This window comes from Balaenoptera borealis (genome assembly GCF_965194805.1).
Source record: "Balaenoptera borealis genome assembly, chromosome: 4".
NCBI lineage: Eukaryota > Metazoa > Chordata > Mammalia > Artiodactyla > Balaenopteridae > Balaenoptera > Balaenoptera borealis.
Window position 1 is genome coordinate 57,798,635 of NC_138861.1, and position 21,976 is coordinate 57,820,610.

A 21,976-nucleotide genomic window follows, 5' to 3' on the forward strand; every position below is an offset into this window, starting at 1 on the left:
AGCAGGCCGCGGCTGATGGAGGCGGGTGGCGCCGCCCCGGGCGCAGGTGACAGACGCCAGGCCAGGGTTTCTGTTGGCGGGGGAGAGTGCAGGGAGGGCGAGACGCAGACACCTCGGGGCCAGGGGACGACGGGGCAGCGATGGCCCGAGAGTTGAGCCAGGAGGCACTACTGGACTTTCTGTGTAAGGCCGGGGGCCGAGTGACCAACGCCGCCTTGCTGAGCCACTTCAAGAGCTTCCTCCGAGACCCCGATACGCCCCCCAGCCAGCACCAGCGCCGCCGCGAGCTTTTCAAGGGCTTCGTCAACTCGGTGGCCGCAGTGCGCCAGGACCCCGACGGCACCAAGTACGTGGTGCTCAAAAGGAGGTACAGGGACCTTTTGGGGGAGGAGGGGCTGCAGCGACCCAGCGACCCGCCCGCGGCCGCCGCCCCTGCAGGGGGAGCTGCGCCCAGCTTCCCGCTCCTCGCGCGCAGTGGGGAGCCGCCGCCGCCGCCGCAGCAACCCCGGCGGCGGCGGCGCGAGAAGGAGTTAGGGGAGGAGCCAGCAGGTGCCGCAGACCCGGCCGCCGAGGCAGGTTGCGATGGACTCCTCGCCAGCGGGGCCCGGGAGGCGGCCCGGAGAGGCGGCCGGCGGAGGGGCAGCTCCGGCCACAGGGCGCCAGTGCCCGCGGCCGCCCAGGATGGAGCGAGGTGCGCAGCGGCCGAGACGCAGGGCGGCTGCTGCTGGGAATGCCTCCAGAACGGCCTGGGGGGACTCCCGGGCGAGCCGCTGCTCGGCTCACTCCCCGACCCCCCCACCGCCACCGCCAGCGCCTGGGAGAAGCCGGCGCCGGCCCCGCCTGCCCAGGACGACCGCGGGGCTCCCAGGCCGCAGCGGGAAGGTGCGCCCGCGGAGCCCCCGCCGGTGTCCGCGGCACCCCGCTCTCCTCCGACAACCGTCGAGGCTGCTGGGAGCGGGGCTTCCCCGCCTGCTCTCCTGTCCTGCCCCACTCCCCCCGGAGAGCCGCCCGAGCTGGTGACCCCGAGCTCCCTGCATTATTCGACCCTGAAGCAGCAGCAGCAGCGCACTCGAGAGTGGGTGGCCAGACACCCCCAGATACCCAAGGCCCGAGACCAGGGTCCCATCCGAGCCTGGTCGATACTGCCAGACAATTTCCCCCAGCTACCCTCGGAGCCGGGCTTCTGGGTCCCGGAATCTAAGCCAGCACCTCCGGACCTCCCTCCTCCCCCTCATTCTCTCTTTCCCGCTGTTTCGGAATCCTGGCCCGGGAAGTCTCCACTGGCCGTCTTCCGTAGCATTCGTTGTCAGCTGTCCCTACAAGATCTGGAGGACTTTGTGGACCAGGAGAGCCACGGCAGTGAAGAGAGCAGCAGTGGACCCAAAGAGTCCCCTGGGGGTTCTGAAGAAGGGCTGCACCTTCCCCCGGGAGCCCCAGATGGGAGAAGGCTCAGGAATCCAGCTGGGGCCCCTTCTCCAAAGGAGGGCAGCCCCAGCAGGAGCCTTCAGGGCCTCAGGAACAGAGAGGATGGTCACCCTTCTCAGCCCGTCCCAATAGGAGCTGGTGGCCTTGCAGGCCACCCTCAGCCTTTGCCCTGGCCTGTCCCCAAATTAAGGAGATCCCTAAGGAGGAGCTCTAGGGCAGAGAGAGCCCAATTGTCCTCCTCTGATGAGGAGTGCCTTGAGGGGGATTTGCTGAAAAGGAGCCGGCGCCCTCCCCGGTCCAGGAGACCCTCGAAGGTGGGAGCAATGTCCAGCGCAAGGGTGGATGCCGCTTTGACACCAAAACCTGCAGACCTTAAGGCGACTGTTGTTGAGTGTGGTCATCCACACAGCTCATGGGCCCCTGCAGGGGAGAGGCCTGCAGCCTTGGTCCCCACCAGATCTTCCGAGCACAAGTCATCCCTGGTCCCTCTTGATGCCAGGGAGCATGAATGGATTGTGAAGCTTGCCAGTGGCTCTTGGATTCAGGTGTTGACTTTGTTCTGGGAGGACCCCCAGCTGGCTTTGCACAAAGACTTTTTGACCGGGTACACTGCCTTGCACTGGATAGCCAAACACGGTGACCTCAGGGCCCTTCAGGACTTGGTCTCAGGCGCACAGAAAGCAGGGATTGCTCTGGATATAAATGTGAAGTCCAGTTGTGGGTATACCCCGCTGCACCTTGCAGCCATTCATGGCCACCAGGGGATCATCAAATTGCTAGTGCAAAGGTTGGCGTCTCGTGTGAACATCCGGGACAGCAGTGGGAAGAAGCCTTGGCAGTATCTGACCAGTAATACCTCTGGGGAAATATGGCAGCTACTGGAAGCCCCACGGGGCAAGCCCATTTTTTCCACCTATCCCTTGGCTCGAAGCTCTTCCCCCACCAGGAAGGCCAAGAGCCGGGAAATATCTAGAAGTGTCACTCGAAAGACTTCCTTTGCTGCCCTGCTCAAAAGTCAGCACAGCAAATGGAGGTCAGCCAACCGGTATGAGAAATTCCCCGGTCTAAGGGAAAGAGAAGAGTATAGTGACTGAGGGGAGCCCCTCTTTCCAACATGGCCTCCACATCCCCATCGTTGAGCTATTCAGTGAGAGAATCCAGGGGGAATGGAAAAATTGCTGAGGAGTTGGTCGAGAGGCCAAGTGAGATGGCCTACCTAGTGTTTACCTCCCTGGATTCTGCGTCAGCACATCCTGGACCTCAGAGGTCGTCCAAGCTTTCTCACGGCTCAAGTCCTTGGGCCAGTGAACGTAGACAAGGAGCAGAGTCAGGTGCTTAAAACCCGGCTGTACTACCCTTGCCATCACAGATCCGGGCACAGCAGGCCACACTATTCTCCCAAGCAGCTACCCCAGGCCTTGGCTAGAGAGGAAACAGATGTCTAACAAGAAGAGAGGCAATTCAAGGAATTGATGAAGCTCAAACAAAATCCTCTCTCTGGCTAGGAGCTCTCTGGCTTCCATTCATTTGGAGAACAAATCTTGGCTGAGAGTGGAAAACACCAGGTTTGAAATCAGATGGCTCCTCTTCTTTCCCTTTTTTTTTTTTTTTTTGGCATTCAAATCTGTGCAGTAAAATTATTACTGGAGAGTAGAAGTTGCTCTAAGAGATTCCTCTGCCCTATCCTCAGGTCTTCCTTTGAATGCAACCTTTGGTGGCCAGTGCAAGAAATGATTAATGCCTCGTTTCAGAGAAGGAGTTGGGTAAGATCCAGTTGTGACTGACATTCAGACCCTGCTTTTTTAAAAGAACATCAACCTGAGGGGAACTTTCCAAATGTAAAAACTGTATGGCTCATTTGCATAGTGACTGAAACCATCTTTTATGGAAGCTCCCTGTGTAACAAACAGCAGAATTAGCATCAGTAGTTTTCAGTAGGTTTGAATGGCCAGTGTTCATACTCATGAAAAGTGAGAAATGATTTTGTTCTGGGGATGCAGTAAGGGTTATGAGGTGAATGCCTCCCGACCAGGAATTTTCTAAGCTGCTAAATATAATTTTATTTGCACTAAACATTTTGCCAATTAAGATTAAATATTAGCCTTGAAGTGCTGTATCTCTAACAGGAAGTGGTCCTTTTATTTGCTTGTGATGGGACTGATCTTTGTGGGTCCATGGAATGAGAGAATGGCTAGTTTATAAACTGCAGTAGAATATCAAGATTTCAGAATGTAAATTCAAAGAGGGCTGAAAGATGAAGTGTCTAAGAGGAAATAGTTAATTTTTTATGGAAATGTTCTCATGTGCTGTGGCAATGATGTATTTTAAAGTATTTTTGTGTTTCTTCTGGCTATTTTCCCCCATTAAAATATCAACAGATCTTTATAATTTATTGTACTTATGCTGATTATTGTTAACTTTCTGCCTTACAAAACTGTGACTCAGTGAGTGTCAAATATTTTGTTTCTTTGTAGTTTTACTTTATAATTTTGCTGAAATAAATATATCTGTTCTATCAGAAAACAAACAAAAAAATAGGCAGAATAAATAAATCTAAGGGTTGCTTTTCTCCAAAAAGACCTATACAAGGGATGAAACTGGCAAATCACATCAAGAAAAAAAAGCTACAAGCACAGACAGCAGGTGTATGGTTAGGAGAGATGAAATTTTTAAACATAAAAGATAAACATTTATGTGAATACTCTAGTACAGGCGGTGATCTCCCAGGAGGGAAAAAAATAAAAAATGTCAACTTCTTTTAAAAGCCAAAGAATGTTTTTACTTTACCATATTATTATCACAATGTCAATTTATTCAACAACTATGTTTTCCTTAGTGCTGTGGGATTGATAAAGGTGAATGGGACATGACTTCTCACCTCTTGAACTTAAAATCTAACAAGACTTGTTGTTGACTGATTTATACCATACCTTACTCCCAAGATGTCTTTTAAAGCTGCATTGTATTAAGTATAAGCTTTTAAAATGAGGCAAAGGAAAAAAAAGGTGGTACCAGGAATGAGGACAAAACAACTGCAATACAAGAAAAAAAATTTTTTTCAGAGTGTCATAAGTACAAAATGAAGTGCTCCAGTGTAAGTACAAAATGAGGATTTCAGAGGAGAGAGTCCTTTGGGCTAAGAAAATCAGGGTGGGCTACTGGGAGGCCAGGCATCTTTAGGTGAATGATCTTGGCTTTCCACAGAAACCAGCTTTGTTGGTTCTACCACATTTTTGCCTTTGGCTTCATTGTGTGATTTCATAGCACAACATTGGGTGATTGCTCAATGGTTAGGACACATTCCTGGGTTCCACGTTCATTCTTATGAGGATCCGTCAGGTCCGTCTGTCCTTTGTCCCCATAACGTACCTATGGCTCTGGTCAACCTTCTTACGTGGTCAACATGTATTTGGGGAGGGGGTGGGGCAGAAGAGGGTGTTGAGAGCAGAGTACAGCACAGACCTGATGGAGTCACCCTTTTGCTCGTGTCATAAAGCACAGACCAGGAGGACTGCCATTCCCAGCCTCCTGCCAGCCACAAACCTCCCCCCCCAGTGAGGCCAGACCCATCGGGGTGTGAATGCCCTTACCCTCTCAGTTTCTGTCCTGGTGCTGAATTCTTTCAGCTTAGAATCCCTTTTGCTCTTTTCCTGGAGAACTTTCATGTTTCAAAGGACAGCTCAGATGACGAAGCCTCTGTGAGGGCAAAGCTGCAGGGTGTGTTTGGGGGATACTTAGCTCCTTATGGCTGTGGGAGATAGGTGGCTTCTGCTGTGTGGCAGCCTAAGGCGCTGTGGAACGAGGTGAGGATGGAAAGGGAATTTAAGGTCAGGTTGAAAAAAGGATCTTTTATGATACGTCAAGAAAAATAAGCATTTTCTAGGAAGCCAGGGATTGTCAAATCTCCTCCAGAAAACCTTAGTGTAATTCCAAATATGGAAGCTTTCCTGAAGTCTTAATTTGACGACAAATAAATATGGTATAGGATGTACTCAATTTTAAAGTTTCCCTTTCAAATTTTCCTTGTCTTTGATGTTAATGCTTCTTTGCTGGCAAACAGTGGTAGGCAATTGAACAAATGGCAATTTAATATTAGAGGCAAACATTAGAAACTGGTGATAACCTTAGCTCAACCACTTGCTTTTTGGTAGACATAGTTGTAAAGTAGTGAATTTTAATCTTATAATTATGTATAATATCTACCATACTGTTATTTTCTGCTAGTAAAACTGCTTTTAGTTCAACATTTTAGGATTTTACACATAGCGTGTCATGACTTCCAGGTGCTTTGATTTCCTCAATAAATTTTTTAAAGTAACAACTTTGAGATATAGTTCACATACCATACAATTCACCTATTTAAAGTATACAGGTCAATGGTTTTGAGTGTATTCACAGAGTTGTGCAACCATCACCATAATAAGTTCCTGTACATATTTGAGAACTACTGACCCAGGCAATGGGGAGCCCTTGACAGTTTAATGTAGACCTGTATAGACTGGGGTGAAGTAAAAATTCCTCTTGCTATAGTAAGGGAGACAAACTAGAAGCAGAGATCAGGTAAATTATTGTAGTGTCTTGCTTTCATATTGGAAATAGGAATATTGACTCAATTAGCTAGATAAGGTGAATAAGTTTGGATGTCTAAAAATGAGGAAAGAAAATTTTAGTTGGAGGAGCTTACTTAGCTGATAAAAATCAGAAGAGATTAAGTGAGATCCAAAAGGATCTCTCCATTTCCTCTCATCTCTAATGCTCCGGTTCAGTGATTAGACCACTTCACTACTGTGATGACGGTCTACGTTCAAGGTGGCACTGATCTAAGAGTATAAATTCAACCCCTGTACAGGCTGTTCAGCACAGCAGTGTTAGTATACGTGCTTGTGTTTGCTGACATCAAACAAATGATTAAAAATGTGTAATTGAGGGAATTTCCTGGTGGTCCAATGGTTAGGACTCCGCGCTTTCACTGCCGAGGGCCGGGGTTCAATCCCTTTCTCGGGGGGTGGGGGGCGTCAGGGGTTGGGGGAATGTATAATGAAAGGGTAGGATCATGTAGTACTTAGGCTCATGGCAATGAGCTAGGCTGCCTGGGTTCCTGTCCTCGTTTGGACAACCGTCAGCTTCTTGGTTTTCTCACTTTTAAGATGGTTTTTTTTTTTTTTTAAGACCAAATGAATTAACACAAAGTCCTTAGAAAATGCCTGGTACAATATGGCCCAGCAATCCCACTACTGGGCATATACCCAGAGAAAACCATAATTCAAAAAAACACATGCACAGTAGGGCTAAGGCAGGGAGCCACTGGGCTAGAAATAGTCCCATTTCCTTAGTGGTTTGAGGAAAGAGGATTACCAAGTCACATAAGGGTGTCTAGATCAGAGTATTTAGAGCTTCTAATTAAAATAAACTTTAAGAAAGTAAGCAAAATGAATATTTATTCAGCTGATGACAATAGCTTTGCCTAAACTGTTGGTCCAAAGAGAGTCCCATTGATTTTTCTTTCTGGAAGGGGTTGGCCTATATCACGTGCATTGGAATAGACATGCCCTTGGGGGTTTGGATGTCGACTGAGTATTATTTTTCCACCTAGTTTAACCCTAACTGGTTATATGCCAGATAGGAAATCTCTGTGAGCCTTGATTTTTGTGAGGAAAGCAAAGGGGAAGAAGGATAAAAACATACCAATAGCACCAAGTTGGCCTCATATCTTCAGGATGAAAGGCACTAAAATGCACAATAGTCGTAATGGGTAGCAGAAATGGGGAAAAAAAGAACAGAAGGTTGTTTTTGCTTTATCCTGAGGCCAAATCTTCTCACAAGAGCTATTCTTATGGGGCATATAAACTAAGTAACATTTCATAATAAGGTATAATAAGCCTACCTGTGGGGCTATCTTTCTATGACTGCAGAGAGATCACAAAATATTGCCCTGGACTTATTGGGCAAGTTTTTGATACCCATCATGAAATCTTGGGAAAACTGAATCCTAGAACCACTTTTCACATATGGGGTATACACCTCTCTTTCAGGAGCAGAGTATCCAATGTGGATGATCTTTCACACTCATTTTCTCTTCTGATCTTTGTTCTCGGTCAACTGCAGCTTTCAGTCAGGTACTGACAGAGGGGTTGAAACTCAAGACTACTTGCTTCTTGTTAGGATTTTTAAATTGTTTGAAATTTTCAGTGACCAATGTTGATATTCTATGTCCCTCCAAAACACCCCCTCCACCATGTATGTTCAAGCATGGATAATGGGGAACTGAATTGGCTTTACATTCTTACACCACAAGATTTATTGTATTTATTTAAGATGTCTCCCAGATGCATTTTAAAAGGTTTTTTAAAAATATTTTATTTATTTATTTATCTATCTATTTATTTTTGGCTGCGCCGGGTCTTAGTTGCGGCAGGCGGGATCTTTAGTTGCAGCATGTGGGATCTTTTTTTGGTTGCGGCATGCATGTGGGATCTAGTTCCCCGACCAGGGATCGAACCTGGGCCCCCTGCATTAGGAGCATGGAGTCTTACCCACTGGACCACCAGGGAAATCCCCAGGTTCTTATAAAGGAAGACATCCGCATGAGGCAGCAGACCGAGTGACCGCGAAAACTCCTCATCCTGCGAGCAGCCTGTGACTCTTTGAGAAAAGGATTAATTCTCTAAACACAGACACACATCTGCAGGCAGAAGTTGTCTTAGGTGCCACCTGACCATAACTCTATGTCCCTTATATGTGTGTCACCTTACACGTTCTGTGGTCTCTTGGGTCCAGGTGTTTCCCTGTTAAAAGCTTCTTCAAGACCACCTGGAAAAGCAGAGTGACGGAACAGGTGGGCAAGTGTCACCTGGATTGTGGGCACAGGACTGCTCTTGTTCTACCAGAGTTAACGTTTTCTCTTTATTGTGTTAAGCGTCGGACTCAAATTCCATTTTGGAGGTATTTCCTCAGGTTCAAAATTCCTTATGTCTTTATTTACTTTCTCTAAGTTGAGAAAAGAAAGAAATTCTTGTCCTTTATAAATTTAAAGCTACAGCATCCAGATATTGGCTTATGATGAAAACTGGATTTGAAGTAACAAACTGTTTGGTGTTCCTAAAAAAAAAAGGAAGTTTATATAGAAGTTAAGCAGTATTTTGTGATGTGGGAAGGTACCACAATAAATACTTCCATTATCTGGTAGGTTTGGGAAATGGATTGCTCTGAATAATAAGTTATTCTAGTTCATAAGAATTTCTCACATATACTTCACATGACAAATAGTTTAAGAAAACTGAACTACAATTAAATACACTCAGCACTAAAACTAAACACAAAGTAATTTATGGTTTAAAAAAACCATCTAAGATCATTAATGCTTTGTGATTATTATTGTAAATATCAACTATCTTTGCATTTAGATACACAGAACTAAAGTCAGTTGATGAAAGATTGGGTTTTATAAATTTTACATCTATTTCATATCTTAAAGAATTTTAAAATTATACAAGTGATACATGTTTATTGTAAAAAAAAAAAATTAGATAACACAGATAAAGACAAGAGAACAAGAAAACAAAATCTTCCCTAATTTCACTACCTTAGGGTAATCACTGATAATACTTCGGTGTGTATCCTTCCAGAATTTATAAGAAAAAAGAAACCATACTGTGCATAGCAATTTCCAACCTATTTTATTGCTTAATATATTGTTATTTTTCCATTTGAATTGGGTATTATTTATTGAGTTCAAGATAAAATAAAAGTTTAGGTCTTCAGATGGCTGAAAATGGGGCAGTTCAGAATTCATTTGCAGACCAGGCGTTGCTTCAATGTCACTTCCTTTTCCATACAGGGCTAGATCCTAAAAGTATTAAGTTTTAAATTATTTAAAAAATCATTCTTTGTCCTCATTTGACTTGAAGCAATGATTTTCTTTTGTTTTTAATCTGCTTTTTTTTTTTTGCCCAGTGTTCTGAGTGCATGACTTTTCAGGCAGGAGGTCCCTCCTCCAGGAAACTGGTTGCCTGCTCATGGGAACTCCCAGCTGTGACCGCCCATCTCACACCTGTGGCTGTTCTGTTTGCTTGTGGGGTAGTGGAGACATGAGACAGGTGTGGGCCAGATATGATTGAAGAACAGTTAAGCTTGATTACAACTTAAAATGGGCTAGATCTGTCAGTATCACTGGTCCGATTCTTTTCTTTCTTTATTTTTTTGATCGCTAGGGAGAATATCTTAGAATGACTTTATCATTCAACATAAGAATGGAGAAGGGAATATAGGAATCCAAAAGATTTTTTTTTCTGATCATATAAATCTTTTACTTAAAGTACTTCCTGAATATGAAAATTGCTGCTAGTTTTATTTTTTAATAATAATTTTTTAAGACCACTTCAAACATACTTACAAAAGATATAACCTAGGGAGTAATAAGTTTTAATCATTTCTAGTCCCATCGGTTCCTTTTAACTTGGGGCTGACTAGTGCTAACCAGCCATGCATATTTTATTTTACCTTCCACTATTTTCATTAATAGCATGCTCCACATATTAAAACAATTTTCCTAGTTTACACTTTTAATAGCCAGAAAGTATATCACTATGTTAATATATAATAGTTTGCTAAGCCATTTTGCTAAGCCATTTCTCTACTCTTTCACATGTGGGTGATTTCTCACTATAACAGATACTACCGAATATCTTTTTAAAAATAATTGCGAAATAATATTTCTTGGCTATTTTCCCAGGTGCAGTATAATAGCTTATATTTACATTTACCAGCTGTGCTTCAGAGGGATTGAGTCAAATTAAAGTGACATGAACAAGAAGGGAAAAACTAAGGAAATCTGAACAAGAAGGTAAAAACTAAGGAAATGTAAACTATAGACTTCAGATAATAATGAATCAATGTTGATTCATTAATTATAATAAAGGTACTATACCTATGTAAGATCTTACTAATAGGGAAAACTGTGGGGGGGAGGCTGGTATTTTAACCTATGTGCTATCTGCTGAACTTTTCTCTAAATCTAAAGCTGTTCTTAAAAAACTTATTAATTAAAAAAAAAAAAGATAGGGGAGTACAGAGCAAAGATGGTAAAACATCAACATGGAATAGGAGTAAAGGGTAAATAGTTTTGTACAGTTCTTGCAACTTTTCTCTAAGTTTGATTTCAAACCCGAAATTTAAAAAATATATAACTGCTTATCTCTTTTTTGAACCACATCTACCCTAAATGCCCACCAATAATCTTGCAATGTACTATAAGAAGGGGATGTTATCATTGTTATTAAATAAGGTTCGTTCCCGCCAATGGGAATCTCAAATGGCCTGTTACTAGGCAGAATCCGGGCTCTCGACATCCGGGAAGAGGACAGGGCTGACCAAGGATAGCCAGAGGCTGGCTGTTTCCCGGCCAAGTAAATAAAGGTGCAAGTGCCATCCAACAGGTATATCCTAGAAGCCGTTTGGGTTTTAAAAAGGTATCTTGAGCCTCTGTCCCCTCTGGTATCGGTTTTTGAAGGACCCCGCATTCCCTATAGTCTGTTGCCCACCGTCTCCTCCGTATCCACCAACTTCTTAGAGGTGCCTTCTGGGGCTGGGAAGAGGTGGACCTGCACGCAGGGACCAATACCTTAGCCCACGGTTTTAAAAGAGAGTATCAACAAGAGCAGCGAAGAGCAGTTAACAGGTTTCTTGAAGCTTTTTTTTTTTTTTTTTTTCCTTACAGGCTCTACTTTGTGGCTTTGACTCTTGGCCAATCATTGCGCCTTAATTACGCGTCTGCTGGAGGAGTAGAACTCCAGGCTGTCTACAAATGCAATGAAATTCCCTTTAGAATTAGGTGAAAGCTTCCAGCATAGATTTCCTTTTCCTTTCATCACAGACTCCAAGCAGTTGGACATGTACTTGGCAAGGGCTGGAACTGGGATCACACGGAGTATTTGGATGTCCCACTTTCTCGCCTCTAGGGCATCTCTGGGAGAGAGGAATCCCTGCCAGACAGCCAGATTCTCATTGCGCTCTCCAAGTTTTAAGACGATAAAATTACATTGAAGTGCGGATGAGATGTTATCATTGTTTATCCAAAGTCTAAGTCCAAACAGTGACTGAATAGCAAAGTTTCTCAGAATTAGGAAAGGAGGCTTAAAGTAGTTCTTTAGCTTGTTTTTTTATGTCAAACCTATCAAGGGAGCCAGTTTAGAAACGATAAAAGTGACTGCTCACCTATTGTATTATTGTCCCAAGGTGACAAGACACAAGACATTTGTTTGAATTTAAAGCATAGGCAATTTCTCTATTTTTCTATTTTTCCCTAAGAGCAAGCAAACTAAGGTGAAATGCTCTGGAAAACTTCCAATTTGGGGTCACTGGAGTCAGCTGTACTGTAGTTTGGTGAATTTTGCAGAATTCATCTTTCATAGCAGAGCTCGTTACAACTGGCCACGTCTGAATTAGAAATAAGTCAAGATCTTGGAAGATGATGGAAAGCATGTTTTCTCACATGTCGTGAGAAATGGCTCATCTGCATCGTTACTTTGCTTGTTAGATAAAAATGATGGATGCCTGAACTCCATCCCAGATTTAGTGAATATGAATCTTTTGGGCCAGGACTGGGGAATCTCTCTTAATCCAGAGGCTCTGGTGATTATTATGCTCACTGAAGTTTGAGGATGATCTTTGCTCTACATTCCTCAGGCATTGTGTAATAATTAGAAATGTGGAGAACCATAAATAAGGGTACCACTATCTCTGTGAGCCTTAGAGTTAATTTTCTCAGTTGATTTGGGCTAAATAGGTGCTCTTTTGAGCCTTCATGTCTTGCCTGGCTCTTTGCCAGACCTAAGCCTCCTGCTGAGGATGGAGATGGAGACCACACCCTGCCCTCACTGGCCCCGTGGGTGACCTAGGAGACAAATGGGGAGAAGAACGTGACCCCCAATCTCACCCTTCTGAATGGCCAGTTGCCCTACAGCATCTCATAAAGCATTATGAATGTCTGTCCCTGTACTCTCAAAGTGAACGTCCTAAACAAAATCTTCATCAGAGAGATCACATTTAGTGATATGGGCTTTTTTCTTTTTTTTTCATGTTATTTGCTTCAATGTTTATTGTACTTTAAAAATTATTATGGCAGTAAAATCACATTTAAAATTTAGAAAATAAAATAGAAGAGAAACACCATATATTGTCCCACAACACAAACCATGCCAGTGTTAGCATTTTGATGTATTTCTTGTCATGGGTTTGGGATTTTTTTCCCCCTCTTTAAATAGCTGCAGTTGCAGTATATTACAATTTCTACCACATTATTCTAGATCCTTCTTGCACATTCTTTTCAATATCTGTAGAATTTATGCAGCCACTCCTCCATTACCTATTGAGGGAGCTTGTTTCCAATCTTTAATTATTTATAAATAATTTTTCAGGCAAACCTTTATACATAAAACATTTTCTGCATTTAGAATTGTTTCCTTAGGATTTTCAGAAGTGGAATTACTTGGTCAAAAAGTAGCAGTTGTTTTTTTGAAACATTTGTACAGATTAATGCAATTTCAATCTGGGCATAATAGGGGGTCCCTAAACTTTATTCCTTTTTTTTTTTTTTAATTTATTTATTTTTGGCGGCGTTGGGTCTTTGTTGCTGCGCGCGGGCTTTCTCTAGTTGCGGCGAGCGGGGGCTACTCTTCATTGTGATGCTCGGGCTTCTCACTGCGGTGGCTTCTCTTGTTGCAGAGCACGAGCTCTAGGCGCACGGGCTTCAGTAGTTGCAGCATGTGGGCTCAGTAGTTGTGGCTCGCAGGCTTAGTTGCTCTGCGGCATGTGGGATCTTCCCGGAACAGGGCCTGAACCTGTGTCCCCTGCATTGGCAGGCAGATTCTTAAGCACTGCGCCACCAGGGAAGTCCCCTAAACTTTACTCTTAAACACTTAAAGAATCAATCACTAAAATAGTCATGAATTTTAGTGTTATATGTATATATACATATGTGTACATGTGTATACATGTGTATAAACAATTCACTAATTAGCATCCTTCAGTGACAACTCCATGAATCAGTTTATGTAGACTTGTTAGTGGAAGAATCATGCAACAGAGCCTTTTGTTGCTTTGAATAGAATAAATGCTGTGATTATTCAATCTAACGTCTTCTTATTGCATGCCTCCCTGATGGCAGGCACTGTGCAAGAGAGTAAGATACACATATTCCCTCTTAACACCCCTAGAATTCACAGACTAGGAGTGTGCTGGTGAAGAGAGAAAGAAACAAGTACAAGATAATATGGTGAGTGTTGGGTAGTATTCTTTACCTCAGATTTAGGGATATCTAATTTCAACTTAAGCAGTCAGGGAAGGCTTCTGGGAAAAGTAATGTCTAAGCTGGGACCTGAAAGGATGAATGCTAAGGCCTGGCACCTTTACATTATCCCAGGGGCCAATGAAAACATCCTGGAAAGAAAATAGTTGAGCAGTTTTTTGAAAGTTAAATATGGATTTACCATATGACTTAGCAATTCATTCCTAGGTATATACCCCAAAGAATTGAAAATATATGTTCACACAAAAACTTGTACACAAATATTCATAGCAGCATTATTCATAATAGCCAAAGAAATGGAAATAACCCAAATGTCCACCAGCTGATGAATGGATAAACAAAATGTGGTCTATCCATTTGGGACTTCCCTGGTGGCGCAGTCGTTAAGAATCCGCCTGCCAATGCAGGAGACACAGGTTTGAGCCCTGGTCTGGGAAGATCCCACATGCTGTGGAGCAACTAAGCCTGTGCACCACAACTACTGAGACTGTGCTCTAGAGCCCGTGTGCCGTGATTATTGAGCACGCGTGCTGCAACTACTGAAGACCATGTGCCTAGAGCCCATGCTCCACAACCAAAAGAGGCCACCGCAGTGAGAAGCCAGTGCACCGCAACGAAGAGTAGCCCCCGGTCGCTGCAACTAGAGAAAGCCTGCGCGAAGCAATGAAGACCCAATGCAGCCTAAATAAAAAAACAAATAAATAAATAAAATGTGGTCTCTCCATACAATGGAATGTTATTCAGCCTTAAAAAGAAATCAAGTACTGTCTCATGCTACAACATGGATGAATGTTGAAAACATTATGCTAAGTGAAAGAATCCAGGCACAAAAGACCACATGTTGTATGATTTCATTTATATGAAATGTCTAAAACAGGTAAATCCATAGAGAGAGTGTAGATTAGTGGTGGTTGGGGGCTGGGGGTAGGGAAGAATTCTGAGCGTCTGCTAATGAGTATGAGGTTTCTTTCAATGTTAGATAGTGGTGATGGTTGCATGACATCATAAATTATAGACTTTAAAATGATTAAAATGGTGAATTTTGTGTTACATAAATTTTACCTCACTTTTTTTAATTAAAAAAAAAAAAAAATCCTGGAGCAAGAGTTCAGCACTTTTGAGAAACTGAAAGAAACTGAATTACAGGAAAGCCTGAAACAGAGAATGAATGGGAAGTGGTCAGCCATGAGCCGAAAAGGTAACTGGGCCAGATTTTGAAGGGCTGTAAAAACTATATTAGGGAGTTGGGCTTTATGCTAGGGGCAAAAAGATGCCATTGGAGGAGATTTAGTCGGACGATGACCTGACCTGATGATGTGTTTTCTGGTATCTTCTGATTACAAAGGAAGGGAACAAAGAGGTTTTTCACCGACGAGTTGTCAATCAGTTCAGGACTATTGCAAACTGACCTGAGGTAACTTGGTCATGCTTAACACTTAGCTTCTTTTTGAAAGATAGCAATAATTGCTCAAGAAGTTTAAGGTAGGAGAGCAAGTTACCTACCCATCCACCCAACTCAGTCGTGATATATAAATCGTTATAATAGTAAGTCTCGGACCAAATTCTGCTGCATGTTTTCCAAAAGAAAAATCCATTAGAAAGCAGAATACAGGGGAATTCCCTGGTGGTCCAGTGGTTAGAACTCGATGCTTTCACTGCTGGGGCTTGGGTTCAATCCCTGGTGGGGAACTAAGATTGCCCAAGCCTCTTGGTGCAGCCAAAAAAAAAAAAAAAAAATGTAATGAAAGAGTAGGATCATGAAGTACTTAGGCTCATGGCAATGCGCTAGGCTACCTGGGTTCCTGTCCTGGTTTGGACAACCTTCAGCTTCTCGGTTTTCTCATTTTTAAGACAGGCTTTTTTTTTTGTTTTTTTAAAGTTCAAATGAATTAACACAAAGTCCTTAGAAAATGCCTGGTACATAGTAAATCCTCAATAAACACTATTAAGCTCAATGAGGTTCCCAGTTCTCTGGTTTCTTTAGGTGCTTCAACCACTCCCTGCATGAAATGTTCACTTGAGACCCACACAGTCTCCTCCGACGGTAACACCTTACATAACTGCAGTATGAAATATTTTACAGTAAATTATAAGAATATATCAGTAATTTTCAGGAGATATACATGATGTCTCTCCTGCTAATACCATTACTGCAATTTTTAATTTATCACTAGTGCATTTTACACTTGGCACTCAATAAAATATTCTCAACAGCATTGCTATAATTTTAATTCTTTATAGCATTATTATTATTAGTTATTACACTATAAATCCTAGCCACAAAATTTATTCCTCTTTATGGTATTATAATTTTTATGTTCTTAAACCTTGTCATACCTGAAAAATATAACAGAATGCAGACACACATGTAATGTTGTTTTTGGAAAATAATGGACTTTTGTTTCTGTCATACAGGGGCTCAGATTCTTTAGTGGAGTGGCTGGTGATTTGTAAGATGAGAAAATTTGAGTCTCCTGATAATTCAATTCCTTCACTTTATAGGTGAAGAAAAATGCTTTGTCCAAGGTCACCGACATCCAAAATTAACCCATCTTCTGATTTTCAAGAAATCTCTCCACGCACTAGCCATGACTGAACTATCTAGCTTACTCTTGTTAGTTTGCCAATTAGATGTTTATTTGTGCACCTCTAATTAAATATATAGATCCATTCTAGACATTAATATCTCCATTCTAGACATTGGAGATGCAGTGATGAACAAAACACACAAAAATGCCTGTCACCATGACACATATTCTGTTTGGGGGAAAAAGGCAATAAACAAAAAAGACAGGTAAAATACTTAGTATTTTAGATTTTTCTAAGGGAGAAAAAATGGTATGGACGAGAGTAGAGAGGGTCAGGGTAGTATGGAGGTTTAAATTTTTCAATGGAATGATCAAGAAAAACCTTACCAAGGAGCCTATAATGTCCTTGATGCCAGTGTCTACCATGCCCTTATCATGTTTATATATATCTTACCATATTTAGCACAGTGCTTTGAATGTAGAAGACATACATTGAATTTAATATTTTTATAAATTGACACTCGAAATAATAAACAAGCTAAGAAACCCCTATTATTCAAACAGAATGCAAAGAATCATAGAATTTCCATTAAGTCCTTAAATACAAAATAAACTTTGACCATTAGTTATTGTTTTCCTTATTTTTATTTTTTGTTAGGAGTTTCACGTAAACAGATATGGTATATTTGACATATGTATTACTTGTCCCAAATTAACATTAAAAAAGAAAGAAGCGTATTTGAATAATTGGTAGCTCCTCATACATACATAGCTTAGGTTGAGTTTCTCTTCTGAAACTCTATAAAATCAGTCAATACGTCATGCCTGGAAGTAAGGGAAGAACTTTTCTCAGAGATTAGTTTAGAATAAAACAGATAAGCCACATACATGGGAAGATTTCCAATCCGATTTCTTTCCCCTATAAGAACTGCCAGAATATTCTGATTCCTTGGTGCTCTTCTCATTTTTACCTAAGCATTCCGAGACAGGAAGGGATGACAATTACCAGAAAAGAGTTTGTTAAACGTATCTTGCCAACAAGATTTTTCTCTTACAGAATGAAACACCTAGTTCATTTATACAATTAACAGATATTTCTTAAGAGCTTCCCATGTGTGGGTCCCAGTGGGGCAATGAGAATATAAGAGGACCATATATGAACTCACACTATGCACACCCATCATCCAGGAAAAAGAGCAATCCCCTTTCTTTTGTGTGTCTTCATTAAACAGTAGTTTGTGATGGCTAATGCATTTCATTTGGTAGTGCAGTGGAGAGCCTCCAATCTTACAATTAGAATACCTGCCTCTTGGCTACATCTCTTTTATTGTTTTAATTAAAAAAAAAAATGTAGGGGCTTCCCTGGTGGCGCAGTGGTTGAGAATCCGCCTGCCGATGCAGGGGACACGGGTTCGAGCCCTGGTCTGGGAAGATCCCACATGCCACAGAGCAACTAGGCCCATGAGCCACAACTACTGAGCCTGCGCATCTGGAGCCTGTGCTCCATAACAAGAGAGGCCAAGATAGCGAAAGGCCCGCGCACCGCGATGAAGAGTGACCCATGCTTGCCGCAACTAGAGAAAGCCCTTGCACAGAAATGAAGACCCAACACAGCCAAAAATAAATAAATAAATAATTTTTAAAAAAAAATGTATTGAGATGTCATTCACATATCATACAATTCATCCTTTTAAAGTGTACAGTTCAGAGGTTTTTAAATATTCACAGAGTAGTGTAACCATCACCACTCTCTAATTTCAGAACACTTTCATCATTCCCCAAAGAATCACTGTATCCATTAGCAGTTAACTCTCATTTCACCCCAACATCCCACTAACACAAAGCAGTCACTAATCTACTTTCAGTTTCTATAGATTTGATTTTCCTATTCTGAACACTTCACATAAATGAAATCATATGTGATTATATGCAGCTTTTTGTGTCTGGACTCTTTCACTTAGCATAATGTTTCAAGATTCATCCATGCTATAGCATGTACCAGTACTTCATTCCTTTTTATGACTGAATAATATTCCATTGTATGGATATACCACTTTTGTTTAACCATTCATCAGTTGATGGGCATTTGGACTGTTTCCACTTTTAGCTATTTGAATAATGCTTCTATGAAGTTTTTGTATGAATGTATGTTTTCAATTCTCTTGGGTATACATATGAGTGGAACAGCTAAGTTATATGGTAACTCTATGTTTAACATTTTTAGGAACTCCAAACTGTTTTTCAAAGTGACTGAACCATTTTATATTCCTACCAGCAGTGTATGATGGATTTCAATTTCTCCACATCCTTCCTTGCCAATACTTGTTATTGTCTATCTTTTTGATTACAGCTTTCCTTAGTGGGTATGAAGTGGTATCTCATTGTGGTTTTAATTTGCATTTCCCTAATGATTAATGATATTGAGTATCTTTTCATGTACTTACTAGCCATATGTATATATTCTTTGAAAAATATCTGTTCAAATACTTTGTCCATTTTAAAATTGGATTATTGTTTTTTTTTAAATTATTGTGTTGTGTAAGTACTTTATATATTCTAAGTAGTAGTCTCTTATCAGATATATAATTTCCAAATATTTTCTCCCATTCTGTAGTTTGTCTTTCACTTTCTTTTTTTTTTTTAAATTATTTTATTTTATTTATTTATTTTTGGCTGCGTTGGGTCTTTGTTGCTGCGCGCGGGCTTTCTCTAGCTGCAGCGAGCGGGGGCTACTTTCTGTTGTGGTGTGCAGGCTTCTTATTGTGGTGGCTTCTCTTGTTGCGGAGCACAGGCTCTAGGCACGCAGGCTTCAGTAGTTGTGGCTCGTGGGCTCTAGAGTGCAGGCTCAGTATTTGTGGCGCACGGGCTTAGTTGCTCCACGGCATGTGGGATCTTCCTGGACCAGGGCTTGGACCTGTGTCCCCTGCATTGGCAGGCGGATTCTTAACCACTGCCCCACCAGGGAAGCCCCACTTTCTTGATAATATCATTTGAAGCAAAAAAGTTTTAAATTTTGATGAAGTGCAATTTATTTTTTCTTTGGTTGCTATGCTTTTGGTGTTGTATTTAAGAAACCATTACAGGGAACTCCCTGGCGGTCAAGTGGTTATGACTCTGAGCTTCCACTGTTGGGGGCCCAAGTTCGATCCCTGGTCATGGAACTAAGATCCCGCAAGCTGTGTGGCACGGACAGAAAAAAAAAGAAAAGAAACCATTGCTCATGAAGGTTTACTCCTATGTTTTCTTCTAAGAGTTTTATAGTTTAGATCTTACATTTAGGCCTTTGATTGATTTTGAGTTAATTTTTACATATGATGTGATGGTTAATTTTATGTGTCAACTTGACCGTGCTAAGGGATGCCTAGATAGCTGATAAAACCTTATATTTGGGTGTGTCCATGAGGGGGTATCCAGAAGAGATTAGCATTTGAATCATAGACTGAGTAAAGAAGATCACCCTCACCAAATCAGGTGAGCATCATTCAATCCGTTGAGGCCCTGAATAGAACAAAGAGAGAGAGGAAGGGCAAATTTGCTCTTCTGTTCAATCTGGGACATCCATCTTTTCACTCCCCTGGACACGGGCACTTCTAGTTCTTGGGCCTTTGGAGTCAGACTGGACTTATACTATCAGCCCCCGCAGTCCTCAGACCTTTGGATTCTTATACTATTAGCTTCCCTCATCCTCAGGGCTTTAGGTTTGGACTAGAACTACACCACTGGCTTCCCTGGGCCTCCAGCTTGGCCTCCATAATCATGTGAGCCAATCCCTCATAACGAATCTCTTTCTATATGTCTTTGTATATCCTAGTGGTTCTTTCTCTCTGGAGAACCCTGACTAATATAGGTAGGGTTCCAACTTCATTCTTTTGCTTACAAATATTCAGTTGTCCCAGTACCATTTGTTAAAAAGACTATTCTTTTCCCCATTGGATTGTCTTGGCACCCTTGTAGAAATCAACTGACCATAAGTTTAATAATTGATTTCTGGAGTCTCAATTCAGTTCCATTGATCTATATATCTATCTTTATGCTAATACCTTGCTAAGTGGATTACTGTAGCTTTGTAGTAACTTTTGAAATTAGGAAATGTGATTCCAACTTTGCTCTTCTTTTTGCAGAATGTTTTAGCGAGCTTCCCTGGTGGCGCAGTGGTTAAGAATCCGCCTGCCAATGCAGGAGACACGGGTTCAAGCCCTGGTCTGGGAAGATCCCACATGCCACGGAGCAGCTAAGCCCGCGCCCCACAGCTACTGAGCCTGTGCTCTAGAGCCCGCGAGCCACAACTACTGAAGCCCATGCACCTGGAGCCCGTGCTCCACAACAAGAGAAGCCACCGCAATGAGAAGCCTGCACACCGCAATGAAGAGTAGCCCGGGCTCTCTGCAACTAGAGAAAACCCGTGCGCAACAATGAAGACCCAACACAGCCAAAAATAAATAAAATAAATTTTAAAAAATTAAAAAAAAAAAGTGTTTTGGCTATTCTGGGTCCCTCAAATTTCCATATGAATTTTAGGATCAACTGGTCAATTTCTGCGAAAAAAGCACGTGGGATTTTGATAGGATTGCATTGAATCTATTGATCAATTTGAAGAGTATTGCCATCTTAACAATATTAAAATTTCCAATCCATGAACACAAGATGTCTCTCAATTTATTTAGATCTTTCCTGGAACACGCGCCCGGCCTTACCATTTGCATCCTTCTAGATTTCTAGAAATATGTTGGACCTTTTCAAAGCCTCCTATGAATATCTTATTCCCCAGCTTTTCCTTCTAAATTTTTTGGTCAGTTTCTTGTTTGTCTCAATTGTTATCACTGCCTCAGGCAGTTGTGATATTAAACAACTGCTATTGATTGTTTTTGACAAATGTTCCTGTGGAAAAAGCTGTTCTGAGTCCGGTCAAGTAAAGACAAGGCCTTAGAACAGAGTTTTCCAGGGAACTGCCTGACATGTCAAATAGTGACAATTCTCTGAGCATGGTGTTCTGGGGAGTTCCAACCCCTTTCTTCCCCGTCCAGTGGCTGCTAGGCTGCTGGTTTTCACTGTGAATGCGGTGCCGTTCGTTTTCAAGGCTGCTGTGGAGCTGGGGAGAAGGCGTAGGAATGGGGCGAGTGAAAATGCCACAAAGCTCGCTGTGCTTACTGAGATTCCGCCATTTTTTATAAATAAACGCTCCCCTTTGGTTAATTTCCAGAGTTGTAAAAGTTATCTTGACAATTTTTGCCAGTGTTCATGTTCTTTGCCTGGAAAGCAGCTTTTCAGAGGTCCTTACTCCACCGTTCCCACTGTTGTCACTGCCTCTCCACTTCTATCTTGCTGTTTATTTTTGAGCAAATCACTTAATTTCTCTGAACCTCCATTTCTCCATTTGGAGAAAGAAGATAATAATTCCCCAGAAAATTGTAAAGATCAAATCACTCACACACACACGAGTGTAATTGCTGTGCCCATTGTTAGGGAGGATTTAAGTTCTCTACATTCTATCTCATGTCAATCCTAGTTCTTTAACATTTCCTGGTGTGAGAATCCATCTCATTATCTTTGATTGTTCAAACAATTTATCACTTTAGATAGTATTGATTTTTTAATATAAATATTTTATTTATTTATTTATTTTAATTTTATTTTTTTTGCCACACTGTGTGGCATGTGGGATCTTTGTTCCCCGACCAGGGATCAAACCCATGCCCCTTGCACTGGAACGCGGAGTCTT

General features: G+C 42.0%; 1 protein-coding gene and 1 long non-coding RNA gene across 3 annotated transcripts in view; one reads left to right on the forward strand and one right to left on the reverse strand.

The window, feature by feature from the left end:
* Window positions 1-21,976, reverse strand: part of LOC309627486 — a 564,569-nt gene that overhangs the window by 471,716 nt on the left and 70,877 nt on the right. The gene's annotated exons all lie outside the window — the stretch shown is intronic.
* SOWAHB (sosondowah ankyrin repeat domain family member B) lies at window positions 141-20,900 on the forward strand (the record flags this gene model as incomplete). Of its 2 annotated transcripts, none has more annotated exons than XM_082389338.1 (2): window positions 141-10,267; window positions 20,379-20,900. In XM_082389338.1, one exon carries the CDS (start codon window positions 141-143, stop codon window positions 2,517-2,519), a length of 2,379 nt encoding a protein of 792 aa, XP_082245464.1. In that variant the 3' UTR covers window positions 2,520-10,267; window positions 20,379-20,900. The 2 variants fall into 2 exon arrangements, with proteins under 2 accessions (XP_082245464.1, XP_082245465.1); XM_082389339.1 differs by having other exon boundaries at window positions 141-3,188.